The sequence below is a fragment of the Triturus cristatus genome, chromosome 7, assembly GCF_964204655.1.
Source record: "Triturus cristatus chromosome 7, aTriCri1.1, whole genome shotgun sequence".
Classification (NCBI taxonomy): Eukaryota; Metazoa; Chordata; class Amphibia; order Caudata; family Salamandridae; genus Triturus; species Triturus cristatus.
The window spans coordinates 1,650,080,548-1,650,105,585 of NC_140590.1; the positions used below are offsets into that span (position 1 = coordinate 1,650,080,548).

General features: G+C 47.6%; 1 protein-coding gene across 1 annotated transcript in view; it reads right to left on the reverse strand.

Annotated features, from left to right (window-relative positions):
• LOC146812629 (uncharacterized) overlaps positions 1-25,038 on the reverse strand; it is a 314,705-nt gene that overhangs the window by 270,101 nt on the left and 19,566 nt on the right. Inside the window, exon 6 of the mRNA XM_085615178.1 lies at positions 7,618-7,815. Within this exon, the coding sequence (XP_085471304.1) occupies positions 7,618-7,815 (198 nt within the window). The remainder of the gene's footprint in view (positions 1-7,617; positions 7,816-25,038) is intronic.

Here is a 25,038-nt window from a genome sequence, read left to right on the forward strand (position 1 = left end):
ACCTGCTTGAAAGAAAGTGAAAATAATGAGGCAAACGTATCATAACTATCAAATACAGAAAAAAAAAAAAACAGAACCTTAAGATATAACTAGTCAAAATATACACTTCGTTCTGATGGCAGAAGGCGCTCATGTTGGGACTCCGTAAGGAGCATAACCATCAAGCTTTACACCACCCCTGAAAGAACAAACAAAATGATCTTGGATGAGTCGGGTTTTAAATACAGCCTCAAAATGACGGTCCTGCTACCACACCCTCCCTCCATGCACTACACCCAACAGACCACTCACAAATACTTCGCCTGCATGCTCAGATACTGGCTTTGCAGCTATTCTTTTAGCACTCAGACTCAAGTAAAGTAAATCAGTGCTGCCCCATACCGGAGGTCAGGACAATGATCTTTTGGCCTTTATACCCTATACTAAGCAAAGAAGCATAAACTGAAAAAGCAGCATGCTTTAGTAGGGTGTGTCGAGTACAAGGGACAGATTTGAATCCTGTCAGAACCTAAACCTCTTACAGGGAGGATTTTTTTTATTTTACTGTGAAGCCTATTTTCAGACATAGTATAAGACGGACGGTAAGTGGGCCTGAAACCCTCTCCAAGCACACCTACCCCACCAGTTGACCATGAAGGATGCATAATTTCAAATATCAAATCTTTATTCCCAACCAAGATAATCAGCTAGTTGTCTGAGGCAAGATGGCCGCCGTGAGGTTGTGGTGAGAAGACGCTCCAGCTCTCTCCCCCCCGATACACCTAATGGCCAGTGGATGAAGATTGTATAATCTAACCTATGGATTTCGTTGTTTGGATACAAGCAGGACTAACCAGCCTTAGGTCAAAATATCCCAAGTCTAAAACTCAGCTCGTGCAGTTTGCTCTAAGACTAAGTGACTGGGAAACTTCGGTGCGGGCCCTATTGACGAGAATGCCAGCGCGATTGGTAAAAGCCCTTAAAGATAAAGAGAAAACAAATCCTTCAAACTTCGATTCAGCGAAGATTCAGCGAGAAGATGAGAAATGCAGTGGCGATCCACCCTCGGGAGTACAGCAGCGAGGGTCAGGTGCAATACGGAAAACGATATTACCCCAAAGGATGAAGAAAAATGAAAAGGTGTACAAACCTCGGGCAACGGAGAAAACGGAGTGTGCCGAGGAGCAGCGGAAAACGGATTCAACGGGGTCAAATAGCCTCGATCAAACCCGCTCCAGACGAGTCCCGGAGGATTTCAAAGATACGTCTGCAAGTGAAGCCCAGGGTGAGAACAAGGGGAAAGACGCAACATTGAGGCAGTCTACCTTGACGGAAGCCTTCACAGCCAGGAAAAGCCCTCTTCTGCAGCCTGAGTCAGACACCGAGCAAAGCGAGCGAACCGTGACTACGAGCGTCCTCGAGGACGCACCGGAGGCGTCCGTTGCTAAGCAACCACACACTTCGACGGCAGCACTCGCCGGCAGCTACGGAGACGGCGGAGAAGGCAATGCAGGCACTACAGAACCTAAGGTAATACAATCTATATCCCCCAATGACTGTCAGGAGGAAGCAACAAGGGGGCTTAAAAACAACTTGATGCCGGATTCTAGTAAGCGTTTATCTGTATCTGTACCTGGGTTATCTGGAAGTATGGACATGTTAGAGGCACTTACACAATTGGAAGCTGAAATGAGCGGGAAAAGGGGCAAGGAAGGAAGGGGCAAGGAAGCAAATAATGACTGTATCCCAACAGGAAAAGACCCTATGTTGGTTATTGATGTTAAAAATATGGGCCCAGAGAAAAAAGAGGGAGCCTCAGCCGATGGCGAATGTTTCTTTTCGCTGAATGAGGACACAGACATCTCCCAGTCAACCGATGACACATCAGAAGAGGGGGAATCGGACGAAGAAATAAGTTCTGATTCAAACTTCTCTATGAAAGAGGCTACACAGAAAAAGAGAAAGGCAAGGGGTAAGAGGTACGGCGGCAAATTGGAATCACCTACAGTAGAGGGGAAGAAGTTGGACTGGGATTATTCCGCAACGTCACAGTCTTATGCGGAGGAGGGCAAGACCCTAGATAGTACTCCCATTCCTGCACAGTTCCTTGCCCCTTTTGACACGATTTGTGCTACACTTAAACAGATGCAAGGGGAGGCAAGATCGGAAAGTCGGAGGGCCAGGCAAGCCACAAAGAAAATCCACAATACCCTTAAGAAGGTCAATAAACTCTATGAAGGGCTTGCCCAGCGAGTGACTGAGGTAGAGGAGCGGACTGGAAAAATAGAGGATGACCTTGGGAGTCTGCAGGATTTCAAACAGGAACAAGAAAAACTGTCTAGCGATTTGCAATGGAAACTGGAAGACTTCGAAAACCGTCAGAGGCGGAATAACATTCGCATTTTGGGGGTGGCAGAAGGGAAAGAGGGAGACAACATTATGCAGTTCGTGGTTAATTTGTTTAGGGGAGCTTTCCCTGAATCACAGTGGGAATGGGAAAGAGAGATCCAACGTGCCCACAGATTCCCCTTCACGGTTAGGAAAAACCAAGGGACCAAGAGCCAGGCAGGTCTACCCCCACTTCCAAGAGCCATTTTGGTATATGTGGGGAACTTCTTGCTCAGGGAGGAAATTATAAATAAGGCTAGACCTGACAAGAGAAGAACATTTGAGGGAACCACATTCTTTACTAGACCGGATTTTTGCCATGTAACGGTAGAAAGAAGATGGAAACTCAGACAGCTCATCAAACCGTTCCAGGCTCTAGGGTCCGAGGCATTCCTCTTATTTCCGGCAAGACTAAAGGTGGTCTTTAGGGGCAGAACGAGTGTTTTTTTCTCTGAGATTAAGGCCCAACAGTTTTTAGAGGAAATTAAATCGCAGAAAGGGGGCTGAGAATTGTAAGATAAAAATGTCAAATGTTAAGTACTAAAGCCCCGAAAGTTATTAAAAAAACACATAGGTGGGGTTTAGGATGAAATAGGATAAAATAGGGGTTAGGTGTCGGGGGGCGAGTGAGGAGCGGTCGCCGCAAGCTAGAGCGGCTGCACATAGGTCTCTGGACCTATTTGCCAGTAAGTGTAGGGAGGGGGGGAGGGGGGTGGTGGACAGAGGACAGAGGGTGGGGAGGGGGGGGAGGGTGGAGGACGGAGGTAAAAAGAGGGGAAAAAAAGAAAAAAAAGGGGAGGTAGTGGTTAAGAAGCAACACAGGAGAGCACAATGTTTCACGCACGGAACTCATAGAGCACAACATAGATTAGTTATAAGGTGGAGTTTAAATGATAATCAAAATCAGCAAAATCATAAGATATGCTTTACAAGTCACAACAGAACATTAGATAGAATAAGGTATGCAATGCTGGGTCGAACCTATGATGGGTCCTAATGAGTTGTAGGATTGCTACCATTAATATCTGTGGTCTCAATGATTCAGGGAAGAGGATTAGGGCGGCGGCATTACTTAGGACACTTAAGCTGGACTTGGTTTGTCTTCAAGAAACTCATGTCGAAGCATCCAAGAGTTATCTATTGGATCACCTAGGTTTTGCGGTATTAGCAAACACAAAACAAGGGACTAAGCATAGGGGGGTGGCGATACTAGGAAGATCCACTGATGTGGAGGTGATAAAGAAAAAGGAAGATCAATGGGGGAGGTGGGTAATCGTTGAAATAAAATTTAAAGGGGAAAAATGCACTATAGTCTCTGTGTATGGCTCAACAGAGGATGATCCCGAACTCTTTCAATTTCTGGACATTGAGTTGGCTTTATGGCCCGAACCAATTATATGCTGTGGTGATTTTAATATCCATGATCCCAGTAGTTCATTTTTATATCCAGGAGGGAAATACGCAGGGAGAAAAAAGAGAACTCATAAGGCACTCATGGATATGGTGTCAAACAACTCATTAAGGGACCCATGGATTAAGCTAAACTTAGGTAGTGATGGTAGTACTTATTACTCAGCCCCTCACAAGGTTCTGGTCAGATTAGATTATTTCTTGATTTCATCTTCCCTGATGTCAGAGGCACAGATAGAAAAGCAGCCACGTATTATCTCGGATCATAATCCATTGATACTGACGATTAGAGTAGGCCAGGCAATGCGAAAGGATGCGCAATGGACATTTGACAGAGCCCTGCTGAGGGATGAGGGATATAGGGTTTACATGTCTAATTGGATTAAGGAGTATTGGGAAATCAATAAAGGCACGGCTCCATCACGAATAATATGGGATGCCTTTAAGGCCGGAGTAAGGGGCGAGACGATGAGCTATGTGTTTTCATCACAAAAAAAGACACGGCTGGAAATTAGGGAGGTTTACCAAAAGATACTAAGAGTAGAGGAGGAATTGGTTAGGGATATAAGAGATAAGGTATCAATAGAAGCACACTTATTAAAACTAGCCGTTCTCAGAGCAGAGGCGACAGAATGTACTTCAAAAAAAGCAGTAGAGAACTATCTAACTAAAAGGGAAGCTGCTTACGAGTTAAGTGATAAGGTAGGCCATCTATTAGCAGTACGCACGAGACAGAAATTAGCAGCATCAGATATTCAGGAGATTAGGGATAGGAATGGAACTAGCGTCACTGCATCAATCGGGGTGAGGGAAGTGTTTAGAGAATTCTACGAAGAGCTATACACGAGAGGCAGGGGAGCGTCTATAAGGGAGATTCAAAATTATCTTAGTAAGATTATTCCTCCGGTCTTATCTATGGAAGAAAAGGACAGACTGGATTCTCCCTTTAGCTGGGAGGAATTCTATACGGCACTAAATACATTGCCATCAGGCAAAGCAGCCGGTCCTGACCAGCTCCCGGTCGAGTTTTATAAAGTATTTTACGAAATTCTTGGAATAGACATGTTTCAGGTTATGTTGGAAGCACAGACAGGGGATATGATCCCCGAATCATGGGGGGAAGCAGACATTATCGTTATTTTAAAAAAAGGAAAGAACTTGCTGCTCCCAGGATCATATAGGCCTATCACATTGATGAACGCTGACACGAAAGTCTATTCTAAGATATTAGCAATAAGATTGGCAGAAGTAATAGAGGGTTTAGTAAGCCATACTCAGCACGGGTTTATTCCCGGTAAAGGGACCACACAACATATTAGACAGGTAATTACAGCTTTTGATGCGGCGGCTGGCCTCGGGGACCCTATGGCGGCGCTCTTCTTAGATGCTGAGAAGGCGTTCGATAGGGTCTCCTGGGAATATCTATGGCAAATACTTAAGTGGAATGGTTTCGGGAATAGCTTTACGACCGCAATGCAGACCTTGTACAAAAACCCGTCAGGAAGGATAAGAGTCAACAGGGGTAAATCAACAGCAGTTAGTATTGGAAGAGGGACCAGACAGGGGTGTCCATCTTCCCCATTATTATTTGCACTTTATCTGGACCCTTTGATAAGGAATTTAGATAATAACGTAAGGATCCCTCCAATAAGATTGAATGGAAGTATAATGAAGACCCTTGCCTATGCTGATGATGTGGCCATCTTGACCCCCAACCCTAGCATGGCCATAGGAGAAATTGAGGCTGAAGCACAAAGGTTTGGGCAGGTATCGGGGTATAGCCTAAATAGCTCTAAAACACAAATAATATGTAACCAGTATATCGTCTTCAACGATCAAAGAGTCACTGACTCAGCGGTATATCTGGGGGTTGCAATTACAGCAGATTTGGGGTCACTAGTACAGAAGAACTTGGCACCCCTAATGTTAAAAGTTAAGGCGGATTTGGGTCGAATGAATAATTTGCATCTGACTTTAATGGGCTGTATCAATGTCATAAAAATGTTAATACTGCCAAAATTTTTATATTTTTTTAGGACAATTCCGCTATGGCTTGAATTGAAATGGTTTAATGAGCTTGAAAATATGTTAAACAGATTTATCTGGGCCCAGGGAAAGACTCGCAGGGCATACCGCTTCATGTCTCTGCCTAGAGAGAGAGGAGGCTGGGGAGCCCCTGATTTCAGATTGTATTATTGGGCAGCTGCATTACAATATATGCGTGGGTTAGTAGGCGGGGGCGACCTCGATGACAGAACACGTAATGATTCATCTAGAATATACGCTATAGTGTTGGGACCTGAGGTGGAGAATTCCTTTCTTAAATGTATTGATTTTGCATACTATAAAAGAACCAGGTTCAAGACGGTACAAGCAGCAATTAAGATTTGGAATGCAGTGCGGAAAAAATTTGGCTTGGGCAGATATAATAGATATACCAGACTGTATAAAAATGTCTCCCTCCCAAAGCAGATATTTTGGGACAGTACAATGGCGGTTTGGACGGAGAAGGGGGTGGTCCAGCTTGGAGACCTGAGGAACTCGGAGGTGATGATTCAATTTAAGGATTTAGCAAATACTTTTGGGTTAGACAGAAGGGATTTTTTCAAATTTCTGCAGTTAAGAAGTTTTTTGGGTGATAAACAGGGTGGAAAGAATGGGTTTGAAAAGGTAGATATACTGGAGGAAATAAGGTTAGGGGGGGATTGCTCCATTAGGAGCTTTTATGCGAATCTCCTAGCAGGTAAACCAGACGACTTGGATAAGCAGATGATGAAGTGGGCAGATAAGCTGACAGGGGAGCCCAGTTGGTTTAACGATTCACTGGATCGAGGGCGTACTCTCCTCTGTTCAGCGCCGCTGCAATCGCAGCATTATAAAACTCTTTATTCGTTATATTTTACTCCGGCAAAAATAGCAAAGTGGGGGGGCACCGCCGGCACTACATGCCCAAGGTGTAGTTCCCCTGAGGCAGATCAAATCCATATTTTTGCGGTTTGTCCACAATTACAAACAGTGTTAAAAGATATAGAAAAATTTCTTGATGCCTCCCTGGATATTCAAGTTATCTTAAACCCCCCGGAAATACTGCTAGGAATTGCAACGGATACTAACATTATCCAGAGGGATTTTATTTTTGTTGCAATGGCAGTGTTTAGACTCTGCATAGCCAGGGCCTGGCTGGATAAAAACCCTCCTACAATGCAAGTTTGGCTTTCTAATTTATTGTCCACTTATAATATGGAGAAAAATATATATGCACGGAAAGGTAAAACAGGAAGGAAATTGGGGCTAAGGATATGGGACCCTATAATAAAATGGAAGGAGGGTATTGGTTAAAAGGGTTAAGCCGGAAAAGTCAGGATAATTCTGTTTGTATGTGGCATTGGAATTCTGTATTGATGTTATCTTATTGTATGAAAAATCTTTTTTGTATGAGAATCTAATCTACTATTGGAGATTATGTGATATATTGTGCTAACTGTGTAATGGTGAAACTAATAAATATATTTAAAAAAAAAAACAAGATAATCAGCTAGTGGAAACAACTGGAGATATGCAAGGGCACAGAAAATACACATTTACTCTTGGATGTGTTTTGCAAAGGGGTATATAAAGGAGACCCTGAATTAAGGAACTGTATCTACAGTTTGCCACTTCACCTGCATCAATCCTAATCAACGACCTATAAATCCATACAGTTTATAACAGTTACACCAGAGCAGATGACGCATAGTATATGTATTGAGAAAGTAACATTTCTTTGAACCCATGCAAACTTTTGAAAGCAGAAAGCAAGATGTGATCCCAGGCAGGAGATTCAGGGGAGGACAATTTTACCTTTACTAGGCGCATCGGCCAAGTCAAATTCCAGGCTCTCTGGGTCACAGGGTTTCAAATCCTCCATTAATGTAATTTGGAGCTTCTGTTGTGTGGTCTGCTCCACAATGACAGCCTGCAGCAGTGACATGGCCGGATCCTTCAACCATGGTCTAGTGACAAGAGATTGAGATGAAGCAGCAGGTGCAGAGCCGAGCCCTAGAAAGGATCCAAACAAAAAGATACTTCACATTTGTAATTAATATTTTCATCCAGGTTACTGCAAGGAGGTATAGATGCCTGCAGTGAAATCTTACTGTAAGATCCAAATCGTGATAGATAGCCTGGAGGGGAAAAAATAGGCAAGTCACAAGATTGTAAGAATGGTTATTTCGCCTTTCTCCCAACCACCAACACGAATACAGTGATTTCATAACAGCCAGTCTCTAGGTCTCACTGACCTTTGGATTAGCCAGAAGAGTGGCATTAGTGCCACTATCATGCTCCATCAAAACTGGTTTGGTCCCTCATTCTCAATTTAAAGGAGGTGTTGCAGGGCTAATTATTCAGCTATTTAAGCTAGTCAGTGGGAAAGTCAAAAATCCACTGATTTTAGTCCACCCACCTCTGTCTCCGCCTCCAGTAGAACTTCTAGGCACTTACAAGATCCTATGTGCAAAGTGGCCTCGGAGCAATTTCTATATGGAGTTTGTTAAGAGTCAAAATGGGCATACCACCCCACAATGGTCAGTTTGTAGTAAAAAAAAAAAAAGAAAAATATATATATATATACACACACATACACATACACACACACACACACACTTTAAAAACCATAGGTTTCACACATGTTATAGTTAGGTGGATATTTCACTCGTAAAAAACAATGAAATTCCCCCGTTATAGTTAGTTCAGATAACTATAACTCGCGCGACCGCAATCCTCTGCTGATGACGTCACTTATTACATCACTCATGACATGGTCAGTGGCATCACTCATGACATCAATGATGACATCATCCTTGTGATAGAGTGGCGGTCACGCGAGTTATAGTTATCTGAACCAACTATAACGGGGGAATTTCATTGGTTTTTTACGAGTGAAATATCCACCCAACTATAACATGTGTGAAACCTATGGTTTTTTCAGTGAATTTCAAAGGTTTTTTTAAATGCTAAATTTATGTATTTTTTTTATATATTTTTTTCCTTTTTAAAATATATATATTTTTTTCTTTGGTTTTTCACCGTACGCGCACGTGCGCGCACCCCTGCGATTTAAAAATATATATATATATATTTTTCTGCCTTCGGGGTCCTTCAGGGACCCCCTGACAAAGGCTAGGGGGTCAGGAACTCTACCCTGCCCCCTTTTCACGTTCGCCACCTTTCTTTTTCACTCTCGCACTGAAAAATGGCGGCCGACACTTCCTGATTTTGACCGATTCAAACATTGACTAACATGTAACCACCAATCAGAATAACGCTCGCGCACGTTAGGGTGCTCGCACGGTGCGCGCGTATAGATCTTGATATGCTTTTAAATGCTCTTCTCAGGAAATACTGAACAGATTTACACCAGACCTACAAAAGGCACTTCCTTGACCTTATGGCTACCTCTCTGCCAAATTTCAAGTAATTCTTTTCAGCTGTTCGGGCTGTAGCTGCGACTAAAGGTCCTATGGAAAAATGCATGGGGAAAACGAGTTTTGGGACTCCCCCTTTTTCTCGGCCCCCGCTTGACGAATCCCCCCGAGACTTTCAGGGTAGGAGCTGAGCGGAGCGACCCATTAGTTTTGAAAATTTCGCGAGGATTCGTCAACCGGCGCCAAAGTTATTCAAAATAGAATTTTGAGATTTCCTATGGAAACACGGTCCGAACTATAACTATCTACTGGCGACCGCCAGTAGACATATCTATCTACGGGGATGTACCTGTGATATTTCTAAAGATTCCCTGCTCTGCCCCCCTCCATCCCACCCCACACCCAGCTTGGCGTAGAAGATGTCGGGCGGGCCAGTCATCAATTAAGGAAACGCTCAGAGCATCATTAGAGGACTTCTCTGATTTCCGCTAGCCTTGATTTTACAGCTACTTTTGTTTTTCATTTATGTATTCATTTCAAAGCGTCCACGATCTTTGTGCGGCTTGCTGTCTATTCCCAAACTTGACGCAGTCGGACAGTTTGGAATTTTACGCGTCTATTCGTGCAATAACCACTCCACGCTGTTAGTTAGCGTAAAAGGCCATTTATTAAGACAGGGTTGACACCAAATATACAACACAACATCAATAACCCTTAACAATCCCCAACCTAATGTCTTTCATCCCTCCATTCACTCCCACACTCCCAATTACTCACTCCCACATCACCCAGCGACCTCTTCACTTATCCCATTCGCTTCTTCACTTTTTCAATCTCCTCAAGCATCTCCAGCCATTGCACTCCTGCATGACTCACCCCCACCTTGCACCTGTATCCCCATCCCCGGAAGGGTGAGTATGCCAGTCATGGACTGCCCGCCCCCTCCCAAGTACCACCAACCAGGAAACCCCCAGATGGCGGTTACCTGCCCCACACAGAGTGCACCTTTCGTCCTCAAATCCGTCAGCACCAAACGGACTCATTCCACAATTAACTGATGACATCCCTTAACTCCATCATATAATAAGCATTACCCATGTACGAAAGGTGCATTCCATCATCGCTAATAAGGAGAGGCTCCTCGAGCCATAACCCCGTGTGAGCAATAACTTTGATACCATTGTTACCACAAAACACTAATGGCTCGATTCAGCTTTCGCTTTGCTCTTTTAACAGCTGTGGGCTTAAACGCCCCCCGCCAGATCCAGCATGGTATGAATTCAGTCCAAACAATACAGGCGCAAGCCATATTGTTTCTCATGGCTTCCAAGTCCCGTTGCATCAAACGTAGCAGAGACACCCCGGATTGTTTCGCCAAGTCATTCTCCCCCAAGTGGATAACAATCATGTCCGGGCAGCCCCTCCGAGATACCTTTTTGGTCAGCCAGGGCAACAAGGCTCACCAGTGCATCCCGCTCTTGCCCCACCAGTGTACCTCATGGTGGCTGTTGCGCACGCCAAGGCTACGGCTGTACGCCTGCCTGTCCGCGTATTTTGATGCCCAATGAACAAAAGAATATCCGACAATCCAGGTAACCGTCTAAGCTCCTGGACCCACATCGCGACCTACGAAAATAAAATTTAAAAAAAAAATAGTTTAGTACAAACGAACCAAGCCACCACCACCACCACCACCACCACCACCACCACCACTCCAGCAGCCCCAACGCCTAAACCAACTCGCGCGCCGGCTTTCATTTACACACATAGCGCTCACAACAACGCGACCACTGCCTAATCTTATTCCACGACCACCCCAGCCGGGCTGCCGCACCACTCCGAAAGGATGGAGTCCCATACCTTGCAGGGTCCCTACCTACTAGTCTCAGTGCCATTCGCAACACTGCCAACAACTGAAAAGCTGTCGCCCGCCTTTTAGAGGCATGGCAAAATATTTCCCCTGCCGATGTTTGACTGCTGACAAAACGCACACCTTTACCACACCAGGCAGGCCCCTGCACACCCACTCACAACCATACCCATTTGCCTCTCCCCACCTGGTCCGTCTTGAAACTACCCAACCAGATACCCAAACGTGCCCCGTCCAGCCTCACATCAAACATGGTCAGCTGAGCCCCTGGACCATACCAACTCAGACACCCGAAACGCCCCAAAAAACATCCAAATCATGCACAAACTGAACAAAGCCAATTCAGAAACATAACACTGCAGCAACTCTGCCAACAATTCCACCAATAAGTCAAACGTGATCACCTCTAAGGGCCTTCCCCCCCCCCCCCCCTTCCTGCCACTGCGAACGACAATGCAGCCACAACGTCATTGCTGGCACCTGGAACACCAGACAGCACATTAAATCGCTAACATCGCAGCAAGCGCAGCACTCCCAGGTCCCTCGTTTTCTGATTTTTCACCAGGTCCACCACCTTCCTATTGTCCACATGGAACAATACCGATCTAATCTGAAACTCCGGGCCCCACACCAAGTGCGACAAGCAAGGGGAAAAAAAAAAAAAAAAAAAAAAAAGTAAAAAAAACAAAACCACAAATTCTATAAATGCAACGCTCCTACCCTGTTTCATCCAATGCGCCGGCCACTGCTCCACAAACCACCTCCCGTCCCAGAAGATCCCGAAGCCTGCCCGCGATTGCAGTATCAGAAAAAAGTTGCACCTGCCACACCATCCTGTCCTCCATGAAATTCAAAGACACCATTGAAATCAGCCAAAAAACAATGCCAAACCCTCAAGTCTGACCCCATCGAAATCTTGACTGATGAGGGAGCCCCGCCCCAGACATAACCATGCCGAGACGACGACAAAAAGTCCTCCCGGCCCGCACCACTCGAAACGCAAAGTTCAACAAACCCAAGAGCCGCTGCACCGCCCGCAAAGCAATCCTCCGTTCCCCAATCACGTGCAGCAAAAACTCCTGCATCTCCACCACTTTCTGCTCCGGTAACCATGCCGACCAAGCCACGGAGTCCAGCTCAATACCCAGAAATGTCAGACAAAAGCTGGGCCCAGCAGTCTTTTCCGGTGCCAAAGGGACCACAAAATCACAGGCCAGCCACTGACGCTGGCCAAGAGCCTCCTCACATTCCCCCGTCTGGCCTCTACCAACTAACAGAAAATCATCCAAATAATGACACCAGCCGGTGCCCACTTCTGTCCGTGAAGGCCCACTGCAGGAAAGAACTGAACATCTCAAACAGAGCACAGGAAATCGCACAGCCAATGGGCAAAACCTCAAAGAAGATTCCCCCCCCCCCCGAACTGCATCCCCAACAATGCGAAATCCGCCGGATGAATGGGAAGGAGGCGAAACGCAGATTTGACGTCACACTTCGCCAATTCAGCCCCCCCGACCACACACCTGCACTAAACCGATCGCATTGTCAACCGACGCATACAACACCCTGGAATCCTCCACCGCAATGAAATCATTCACTGAGGTCCCCTCCGGCCAAGACAAATGATGGATCAATTGAAAACTCCCCCCTGCTCCTTCTTGGGCACCGCCCCCAATGGCGAGATAATGAGATCTGGCACCGGCCACATGTCAAAAGGACCCACGATTCTGCCCTCCAGCACTTCTTTCCGCAATTTTGCTTACACCACCCCCGGGAATTCTTCCGCTGACTTAAAGTTCACAGCCCATCTCCGCTCCCTGGGACCCAGATAGCCCACACGAAACCCTTCCGCAAAACCCCAATGAATCTTAAACGCCGCCTCCCTATCAAGGTACCTAGAGAGCCATGGACCCATGGCCTCCACATCAACCGGTGTAGGAGCCCTTTGGCCCAGCCTGCCCCTGTCCTTTAGTGATCCACCACTGCTCGGAGGGGGTGGCGAGAGTGAAACATTGCGTGACAGGGTGGCGTCCGCCGCACTTGGAACACTCATGCTTGAATTTGCAAGGGTGTCACGTGCAGAAACCTTTATTGAAATTCCAACAGGCCCCTGTGGTAGCCCCTGCGGGTTTGGGTGACTGTCCTGTTGTCCCCGTGGGAAAATTCTGCACTCCTGCTCCCCCTGAACCTCCTTGCCCTCCCACCCCAGACTGGGTGGGACGCAGCTGAAATGGCAGATACGAAACCGGAAAACTGCTGGCCGTGTGCGTAGATGCCACCGACTGAGGGGAGGGGGGGGGGGGGGATAGGGGGGAGACATCCGTTGCACCAACAGTTCCTGGTCTACCTCCCCTTCAAGGCTTGTCCGGGTTAACACTGATCCTGGCCCTGAACTCTTTGTTTTAACCGAGCCATGCAAAGCACTCGAAATGCATCTGGGCTATGCGAATAATGTCCATATACTTCAGGAGTGCTATAGCTCTATCCAGATGCTTCTCACAATATATACTAGTGTAGATCAAAAACACCGACGTCCAATTCTCCTTATTCACCGGCACTCGCGGCCGCCAAGTCAGCTCCCATTCCTCCTCCTTTGAACTCTCCTTGGCCTGAATCTCCCTGTGCAACAACTTGAAAACGTCCACATACTTATGCTTCCAAATCCTAGACCGTGTCTTCTCAGATAAATGAGACCCCAACAGCATAGCCAAGCCCATGTACGGCAACTTCTTGCGCTGTTTGTCTCCCGAGTAGTCTTTCCCCTCCTGGTCCCATGGCTTATCAGTCTGCACACCATCACCCACCAACTGTTTAACCCCCCCCCCCCCTGCCGTCTCTGCCACCTTGGCCAGCACTCCCGCACTGACCCATCCCCTACCCCCACTGACCAGCATGCCTTCTTCCGCCCCCCTGGGCAACCGTCATCCCAAGCATCCCACCATGCACCCTCACCTGAAAGCTTCACAGGCACTGCACGGTCTTGTCCACTTGCGACTTCAGGCTCTCCTTCCGGGTCCCACTGCTGCTGGCCAGCGGCGCCTGTAAAACACCAAGCCATCCTGTTGCCGCCTTCTCCCGTCGCCCAGACACTTCACACACCTCACCATCTTCCAACTCCTCACTGTCCGAATCATAGTCCAGTTGCTCCTCATGCGCCTCCTCAACAGGCACCCTTCACACCTCACTCTTCGCACCCTTCCCTTTCATGCCAGGCACAAACTCACGCACCGACGATGCCCGATCCCTCGATGTAGGGCAGGCCGCCACAGACCCCCCCCCCCCCCCCCTGCTGCTTTGCCCCGGCGTTTGGAGGCAGTCTTGAGCCCCGCCGGCCCACCCTTGCCTCTGCCAGCTTCCACTGCTGGCTTGCACCCCCCCCCCAGACCGCTGAAGTCTGAGGAGGCTTCAACGCCATCAGGTCTCTGCAACATCAAGGCAGTCCCTACATCATCCACCTAGACCCATTGGCCTTGTGCCTTAAGATTCCCCCTGCCCTGGTCTCGCTCTAGCGCTGTGTCAAGCCTGTGGATCAACCCCCCTTGGCGCTCCCCCCCCCCCCCCAGCCCGTCTCCCTTGCTGTGCAAAGCACCTGTCACCGCATCTCTGTCTCCTCTAGAACGCGACGCTGATCGCGTATGCGCTCCTCAAGGTACATACTGTCCCACCTGTCTGACCAGCGCCCGCCTCGCCCCGAAACCAGGCCAGACCCCGTCCCTGGGACGTGCTAGGGGCACTGCCAACTCCCAGCTCGGAGACCCCTGGCCCATGTGCAGCTTTCAGAGGCCCCTTGTCGCCCCCCCCCCCTTTTGCCCCACCAGAAAGGTCAATGGGCTGCTCCCCACAGCTCCCCTCCTCCCCCCCCCCCCCAACTGAGTCACTGCCAGACAGCACCAGCTTGAAGTCATCTCCAGCCTGCTCCTCCCCCTCTCACTTGTACGCCCAGTACATGGGCCTGTGATCCATCACCCCCCCCCGGTCTTGGCCCGGCCCGGTGCGCGCTTAAATCTCCCAGAGCAGCCCTGCCCCCCGCCCCCAGCCTCCTCGCATGCAAGCAGCGCTGCCGCGTCAAACAGTGCGCGCGAAGGGAGGCTGAGATGCCATCCCCCGTGCTTGGTCCCTGCCACCTGCGACTCCGCATACCCGATTTGGGCGGTGGTGGCTCCTGACATGCCACCGCCGCTGCCACACCAGCCAACGAGTGTGGGTCATCCCAATCCACCAAAAACACAATTTCTATAAGGGTCACAGGGGAATTTGATTTAGGGACTACTACACCTCCAATCCCCGATAGACACTACAACAACTAACAGAAGGTGCCAAGTCCGTTCGTAAGGAATAGCAAGCCACTAAACGCAGTGAGAGAAAGTGCAAGAAACTCCTCAGATAGTTTGTATATCACCTGGGAGTTAAGAGTCCATCAGCCCACCCTTACTGGCGGAGCTTCGTCATCGGAGACTCTCTGGGATCACGGTCTAGGCCCACAATATCGAGCCAAAAGGCCCTGCTGGGTGCACAACCTGATACTTCCCGAAAAAGGAGAACTCCCGCCACTGTGTGTGTTCAAACTCTGAGGGCTCCAGTGACGTGCAGTGCTCTAGTGTGAATTAAAAATGACTACCTGGGCAAAAAATATGTTCATTGGGAATTGTCCAGGTGTCATATTTTAAAAAAAACAATAGTCTTGAAAAAATTGACTATTTCCTGGCTCAGTCTAATAAGGTCGACATGTTTCAGCCGGTATGGTCAACTGACCCGGCTTTCTTCAGGACCTAAATACAGTGGAAAATAAAGGCTACTGCAGGGTAAACACGTTCAATGTAAAGCGTGAAAAACAATATTTGGACAGTGAAGGTACAATCATAAGCTAAGTATGTGGCAAAAGCCCCCCTACCGGACAAACAATCTCATGCTTGGACGTAAGAACTAGGTCTTCTGTCCTAGAAAGAATCCGGAAAATCAACCGTCAGAAAAGACATCTTACACATAAATCACTGCATTTGTGACCTGCTATTTAGCAGTGCTCATTATGCACTGCCTCCTTTACAAAAAAACCAAACGATGGTTGCATACAAACAAAATTGCAGAAAAACGGTTTTAAACTCACCCAGCCTTCTGTGGGAGAAACGCCTCACCTCACCCGGCTGACTGCTCAGGATGGAGGCACCGCTCTGTTTAAATGGGAGGACAAACAGACAAGTTGCATACTGATACTCATCTGTCCGGACTCTTCACATATACCTTTAAACATTCTAATAGACCTATAAAAACTAAAACGTCAAAGACCTAAAGAAACCCCTATGGACATAACAGTGCAGGTAAGTCAAAAGATGTTCCTTTCAAAACTTCATTTTCAAATGCAACAGGGTTCTGGAAAAAGCATATGCCCTATGCTAGTGCCCCGCCATACCACTAGTATGTCATCTATGTACCTCTTCCACAGCACCAGATGACGGTAAGGGTTGCTGTGGTTCAGTACATGATTTTGTTCAAACAGAACATAAAGGTTTGAACAAAATCATGTACTGAACCACAGCAACCCTTACCGTCATCATCTGGTGCTGTGGAAGAGGTACATAGATGACATACTAGTGGTATAGCGGGGCACTAGCCAAGAGATTTTGGCCTTCCACACTTGGCTTAACCAGCAAAATGCCTTTTTGAACTTTACCATAGAGTTCAATCAACGACAGTTATCCTTCCTCGATCTCCATGAAAATACATTGCAATGTGAATTATACAAGAAACCTATGTCGAGGAATTCTCTTCTCCCTTCGACAGCTATCACCCAAGGGCCCTCAGGGAGAATCTTCCCGTGGGTCAGTTTCTACGTGTGCGGAGGAACTGCTCCACTAGGGATCTTTTTGACAAACATGCCAAAGAATTAGCAATTCAACTCCGGTCGCGTCAGTACCCTAGGCGCCTGGTGCGGCAAGCTTGTAAGAGAGCGTCGAACAATAATTGAGATGCTTTGTTGGATAACAGCACTCCCAGGATTCCCAATGACAGGCTCACCTTTGTTACTACCTTCTGTACCCTGTCCAACCGATTACAGAAAACTGTACGTAAGCATTGGCATATCCTCAATGTGGCATCCGAAAACATCCCGCCTCCCCTTTTTGCGTTTAAGAAGGGTCCGAGTTTACGGAATAGCCTGGTCCACACACGACCACTGTCACAGCCCACACGTGATGTTAATACTCTGTAGTCATTACCCCCGGTACGAGGCCATCATCCATGCAGCTCGTGCAGTGTCTGCCCTCAGACCACCAAGACTACATCGGTGGACATAGGGACTAGCCGTCCTTGGATACTACACAACCATACAAACTGTAATTCGGAGTGTGTGATCTATATGATGACATGCCCTTGTACTTAGCATTACATCGGGTACACCACACGCAAAGTGAAGCTCCGCATAAGTGAGCATAAGAGTACTATCCGATGCATGAAACAGTCCACATGTCCGACAGATCATTTTCTGGCCAAACAGAAGGCCGATGATCTGAGGTGGCTCGTGCTTGAACGACCTTTCATTCCCCAGCACGTAACAGATTTCAAGTTTTCTACTCTCCAAAGAGCAGAGGTGGATTTTCAGATTGAAAACAGACACATACGACCTCAATGATAGTATACCATGGGCCTCTATCTGAAATCTTGTTTGATAGTCAGTCTGAAAAACGACTATCAGAGACTCCATCACACACGATATCCCTAATCATTGATAGGATAGTTGATCCTAAAGGACATCTGCGCTATTGTATAGGAGCACTCGTACTCCATCTTATAGAGACACATGTACATCTAGGCATCCGCCATTCTTCACGCACGGTCTGTCTCGATGATTTGTCATGACATCCTTTGACAATGTATGCGAACATGGAAATCGGCCGCAGTTGCTGGTCTCCGCTGTTGGCTACATTTGTATTATTCTATCTTGTATTTAGAATAAGTGTTTTGGTGGTTAAGTCCCGTGGTCTCACTCTTTCTGCACTTATACTATACTTGATAAGCAGCCCAGGATCGGTAGCTGCTACATATCTTGAAAAGTATAGACAGGTACCGAGATATGAGGTCCACCGATATAAGAGCAAACCCTTTGGGTTTTAGAAAAGCAAACAATGGAGTGGTTTGGTTCGTGCTTTGGGTCTCGTTTGGCTTGTGCTGACTGCCATTGTAAACAACTATTTAGCTTCTATACTGGCACACTTGCGCGGGTACGAAACCACGAAGTCTTTTGGGCTCCGTGTACTGCGCATGAACCTAAAAAGAGTGGGGCCACTCGAGGCAAGGCTTCTACTGAGGCTGCTCCTGTCGATGCACTCATTCTTTTAAAACACGTATGCACCGTAGTGAGTGTCTTAGTGCTCGTGTTCCTCTAGGTCTCTTAACGCGTATGCGTTTTTGCTGTTAGGGACACTCCAGCGGCATAATTTAACTTTGAAACACGCATGCACCATAGTGAGTGTCTTGGTGCTCGCGTCTAAGGGTCTCTGGCGCGCATGTGCTTTTGCCGTTAAGGACACTCCAGCCCCAAAACTCCACCTTTAAACATGCATGCTCCGTAGTGAGTGTCTTGGGGCTCGCGTCTCCTTAGGTTTCCTGACACGCATGCGCTTCTGTGGAGATGCCAGCCGCACAATTCGACTTGGCTAGTCCATATAACACGCTTGCGAGGAGAGTGTCTCAATGCCGGCGCATGCGTCATTTGACGTATAGTCGCGCGGGTACTGGGAACGCACCAGATTCTAATTGAGTCATTCAGCCAAACTAGGGCGGGTATTTAAGGAGCCCCCCTTCTTCCTGCCTGAACCTCCCAGACAGCTCGAAGGCTGGTCTGCAGTACCGACGGACAGGTAAGGAGAGGGGGCTTCCGCGTGCTGGTTAATGGTCCATCTTTGTTCACAAAGCGTGTTCTGCTTGAAGTTAAGAGTAAGTTAGTTACACCCCTCGCGCTGCACTCTGCATAGGACTTTAGGTCCATCGTTATTTAAACAAACAGATTTGTGCCTGGTGTCAACAGTAAAGTAGTAATAACTCCTCACTCTATACCTTGCATAGGGCATATGCTTTTTCCAGAACCCTGTTGCATTTGAAAAAGAAGTTTTGAAAGGAACATCTTTTGACTTACCTGCACTGTTATGTCCATAGGGGTTTCTTTAGGTCTTTGACATTTTAGTTTTTATAGGTCTATTAGAATGTTTAAAGGTATATGTGAAGAGTCCGGACAGATGAGTATCAGTATGCAACTTGTCTGTTTGTCCTCCCATTTAAACAGAGCAGTGCCTCCATCCCGAGCAGTCAGCCGGGTGAGGTGGGGCGTTTCTCCCACAGAAGGCTGGGTGAGTTTAAAACCGTTTTTCTGCAATTTTGTGTGTATGCAACCATCGTTTGGTTTTTTGTAAAGGAGGCAGTGCATAATGAGCACTGCTAAATAGCAGGTCACAAATGCCGTGATTTATGTGCAAGATGTCTTTTCTGACGGTTGAGTATCCAGATTCTTTCTAGGAAAGAAGACATAGTTCTTACGTCCAAGCACGAGATTGTTTGTCCGGTAGGGTGGCTTTTGCCAGATACTTAGCTTATGATTGTACCTTCACTGTCTAAATATTGTTTTTCACGATTTACATTGAACGAGTTTACCCTGCAGTAGCCTTTATTTTCCACTGTATTTAGGTCCTGAAGAAAGCCGGGTCAGTTGACCATACCGGCTGAAACATGTCGACCTTATTAGACTGAGCCAGGAAATAGTCAATTTTTTCAAGACTATTGGTTTTTTTAAAATACGACACCTGGACAATTCCCAATAAACATTTTTTGCCCAGGTAGTCATTTTTAATTCACATTCACACTAGAGCACTGCACATCACTGGAGCCCTCAGAGTTTGAACACACAGTGGCGGGAGTTCTCCTTTTTCGGGATGTATCAGGTTGTGCACCCAGCAGGGCCTTTTGGCTCGATATTGTGGGCCTAGACCGTGATCCCCGAGAGTCTCAGATGACGAAGCTCCGCCAGTAAGGGTGGGCTGATGGACTCTTAACTCCCTCCAGGTGATATACAAACTATCTGAGGAGTTTCTTGCACTTTCTCACTGCGTTTAGTGGCTTGCTATTCCTTACGAACGGACTTAGCACCTTCTGTTAGTTGTTGTAGTGTCATCCCAATCCACACCTGGTCCAGCACACCAGGCCACAGGAGATCAGTTCTCCCGGCCCAGCACCAGCAACGCGGCTCGCACAGCCACCGCTTCGGGCTCCGACATGCCGCGGCCGGCTTCCTGCCTGTGACTTCTGTCGAAAGGCCCCTTCCGCCGTCAGGCACCCTCCAGACTAGCGCTCACTGGGACACCATTAGCACGGAATTCCCGACCCCCGGTCGACAAACTGGGTCACTCACTAGGCCTAACACTACCTCAACAACTCTCCCTAACCCTTCCGTAATGGCGCTGGGGAGAGGAAGAACTTCCTCTCCTGCCCCCTTTAAACCGTTCCAAACCACCCCCCCCAAAACAAAAAATACCTGAACTAAACCCTGTCTTTCAGTCTCACGCGAATACCCCAGGGGGAAGACTGGTCTGCCGACATCACTTCCCCTGGGGGCCGCATTCTGGTGCAGAAAATAGCTGCCTAAAGCTCTTCGGATTATAAAATAGTATTGTCTGTTGGTTGCAATGGCTAAATGTTGTCCGCTTATGGCTTTTTGGATATGTTTACACATTACAGTTTGGTTAAAAATGACATTTGGCGCGAGAAATGCTCCCGAAGGTCAGACGCGTGACCTCTAAAACCTCGAAGCAGCTGCTGCCATGGAGGTGCTCACATCAGCGCAAAAAGAAATATTTAGTGCGACTGAACAGACATGACTGAGTGCCAAAGGAAACTAGCATGTCTAGTGCCTTTAAAACTGGAAGCTTTCAACAGAGCACGCACATTTGGGTTAAACTAGGCAACATAAGTACAGCAGGACTTCAGATGGACATATTTTGCACCCCGACCGTCTCTCCCGACCCCCAATTTTTTAATCCCATCTTTGCAAAAATAGAGAAATAAATCCACAGATTGTAGGACCAGGGTGGGCTGTATGTGATACATAGGAGCGTACACATTGATAGATGTAGGAGGATGCGAGTTTGTGTGCGCGCGTCCGTGTGCGATTCTGTGTTGCCTGTTCTGTGCCAGTGTGCGCGCACGCATATGGCCATGCCTCTGTGCCAGTGCGCGGATGTCCGCTTGTTTACGTATGTGGGAATGCCTGTGTGCGTGAACATGCATGCTAGGCTGCAGTGGTTGCTTTTTAATGCAAAAACGGTAGGCTCGGTCTGGAATGTGCGTGTGTGGGGACGGCTGATATTCACACATCCCACCAGTAGCTCGGTGTGCTGCTTGGCCACAGATCGGAAGGCTCTATTGCGGGGGGGGGGGGGGGGCTAGAGGGTGCTGTGCAGCGCCGTGCGTTTACTGGAGCCTTTCTACGCTAGCAGAACCCACTCTGCTCGGGAATGTGCCCATCGTCAGCCATGAACTAAAACCACACGACACCCCATCATCAAATTTCCCATCTGAAAGCTCCTACCTTAAATACCCTCCTGGTGAATTTACGCACATTTTGCTTTCAGTATATATGCCCCTCTTTCAGCTCCTGCCTTCATATAATCCTCTATTTTCCCAGCTTTATTTTTTCTCCCTAATATATATTCTCTGCCAGTCTTCCCTTTATGGGCATTCTTTAATGCCCTCCCCCTACACGGTCCCGGGCAGTTTCCCTCTTACATAGTGCCAATATCGGCCACACTCACCAGCCCTCCCGCAGCAACTTACAGGTAGCATAAATAAGCAGACAAGACAACGTTTTGGTGGAGAAAATTGCTGCAGGTTTATTAGCATACCAAATATGCCAACATGGTGGGTGATCTTACAGGCGATCCAAAGGCAAGCCGCCCCTCGCGCCCTACCACCTGATGGGCCAACTTGCATTGTGGTCTTAGCCAATCGGTGCTTAGTAGTTGTGGTGAGGGGATAGCCCCTCCCACTTCTGGTGAAACATAGGTCCACCATATAACTCACGCCCCCCCCCCACGAGGGGAGGAGAGTTCAAGCAACCCCCGGTTGTACAGGTTTCCAACCGCCTGTAGGACAGATGGGGCGCAGTCGCACCCCAGGGTCCATCGCACAGACTTCCTGGGACTATTCGGCCTCAGCACCCTTTGTGCTCCTGGAGCGAGTACCAACCCCCCCCACCCCCCGGCCCGAGTATCCTTTCCGCCTCTGGATCGCCATGTAACTCCACCACAGCCCTGGGTGTGGTGACTGTCGCAGCCAGGGCCCCCCACCAAGGCCTGAACTCCTTACATTATGCTATTTCCAGGGCCTCCCCTAGGTCCAGGAGGAACAAGACCATGCCTATTCTGGAGAGATGTACCCCATCGTCCTCGAAATACCCTATGGATTTAGCATGAAGCAAACCATGCCTTATGAATCCGAACCCCATTTGTTCGGTGAATTTACGCATTGCGCAATTAACTCACATCTGCGCAGCCTCCATTGGACAAAGAATCTAAACGGGGGCGGGGGGGGGGGGGGGGGGGGGACTATATTCCTCTCCCTGAACCCCCCCCCCAGAAGTGACGCGCAGAACCCCAGCAGGGGTCTCTGGCCAAAACACTAGGTTGCCCAGTGTGCCATCTTGTGGCACTAAAGGGGCCGCCCTCTTAGGAGGGTCCCCTGCGGGGACTGTGTCGGTCAGCCCGCATTCTCTTTCATGTTTCATTACACGTCTTATATTTACTTTATAAATTGTATTTTCACCCCTATATTTCCCCATTCCCTGAATTCGAATTCTGCTATAGGCTTTGCCCCGTTCTATTTCTTCGTTTATATTTGTATCATTGTATTTCTTTCCTGACCGCCATTCCGACCCAAGCCCCGTTCGGCCTCAGTGACGTTTACACCGCTGCATTTCCCTACGTTTATTGCCTCCGTTTTCTCCATCTTCGTATTTCGCATTAAATACTTCCCACCTTACATCCGCACCCTTGAATTTTGTCCCCAATCTACACACTCTTACACTTCGAATCTTTATTTCCCAATGATTTTTTTCATCCTTACAACTGCACCTTGATAATGGATATGTACTTTTGTTTCACACAGCCTTCACACTCAAAACTCCCCTCGGGCTCTCCTGGGTGAGTCTGCATGGGTTTGTGCCTTTCTACGAGACTGAATGTGTATGTGTGCGTGTGTGCCTCCATGCAGGTGTGTATGTGTGCCTTTGTGTCTAGGTGCAAGTGTGTTTGGGTAAATGCGTGCTGCGTGTGTCTGCCTCCGAGTGTCTGTAAATAGGTCTGCTTGCGCGTCTAGGTGCGAGCCTGCATCGGTGTAGGTGTGTCTGGCTTGGAGTGTCCGTCATTGTGTCTGCATGTGTGTCTGCTTGTCTCAGTGACATTCTGAATGAGTGTATGTGGTATGCGAGCGGGTGCAGCTGCCTCTCCGCATGTGTCTTTGATGTGGAGTGGAGGCTGTGTAACTACCAAGTAGTCCTTTCAGGGCACAGCGGCGGGACCTTCCTTTGTGTACCAAATCTAGAGCACACAGCACCCGGGGCTGCCAACGCCGACCTCCTTGTGCAAGGATTTGTAATAATTTCAGCAAAAAGCCCGGGCAGCTCTGTGGGCGTCTTGGGTAATGCAGAGCCTCGTGCCCTCCGCCTCAGATAAATACCCCCTCCGCCATTGTGCCGGCCTCTGATGGACCCGTCTCGCTTCTTTTTTGCAACCATTAAATACATATCCATCTATCCATCCATCCATGTTTCTATCCCTCTGTCTATCTTTGTCTTTCTATCTTGGTATCGGTCTGTCTGATGGCCGGTGGGTCTGTCTTATGTATACACTCAGTTGATGCACAGACTGTAAACTGCTGTTTACCATTGCTGAGGTGGTGGGGGGGGGGGGGGGGGGAAGGAGGGAGGGGGGCTAGGGGAAAGTGGCCATAACTCCCGAAAGAGGAATCCTCGAGTGGGTCACGTGCCCCATTAAAAAAATTGTGCTAACTACCATATTACAAACTGCACATATGCATAAATGGTTTATGCTATGGCATTGTTAATGTGTATATCAGTGCGAGGATGGAAGGGGTTAAATTTGTGCCATGGGCAACCCCCCCATACAAGAGGCCTAATGCGGTTTCACACGGTTGTAAATCTGAGAGGCCATAAACCTACCCACATCACTTTTGCTATATTGTTATAATTTCATGAGATTTGAATTTTGCATTTTAGTTATAAATGTTACAATGTGTGTTTATTAATACATTTGCTTCAAATAACGTTATTTGGCCACATTTGTTCTTCTTTCTGTGGTGTGTGGGTATTACAGGAAACACATGCACACACCCACCACCCCTTAGCAGTGGGACAACTGCTTGGAGCAAGTACCAGAAAACACATTCACACATTACTAAAGTGCAAGGGCCAAATTCAATGTTATCACATTATACCGTAATTGACCTAAAAACACACTACTTACTCTGTCACGCGTCGCATGTGACAGTACAAAGGAAACCAATTGAGGTACTAGTGACAAGGCATGTTTATTCTGGTTATATCTCATGTTCATTTAATCTTTTAAACCCTGGTTATACCTTTACTTATAGCTACTATACATGCAGATGTGCAGCATAATATGATAATACTTACTATTGTTAGGGGAGGGAAGTGGCGTCAAAACTAGGGCCACTTAAATGATGCGACACAGGAGCACCATATTATGCGGCAGGGTTGACTAAATTCTTTACAAAGTGTGAAAATACATGTTGCCACTAATTTAAGTAACCTTTGATTTTACTAGAGATAGAAACAATTTTTTTGTTAAAATCTGCAGATTATGAGTCCGATGAGGAGTCAGATAATGGATTATGTGGTAGATGCGGCAAATCCTTAATTATGCGAGAAAAGCAGCAGAATCGCAATTCCAGTGGCCCTGATAATGACCC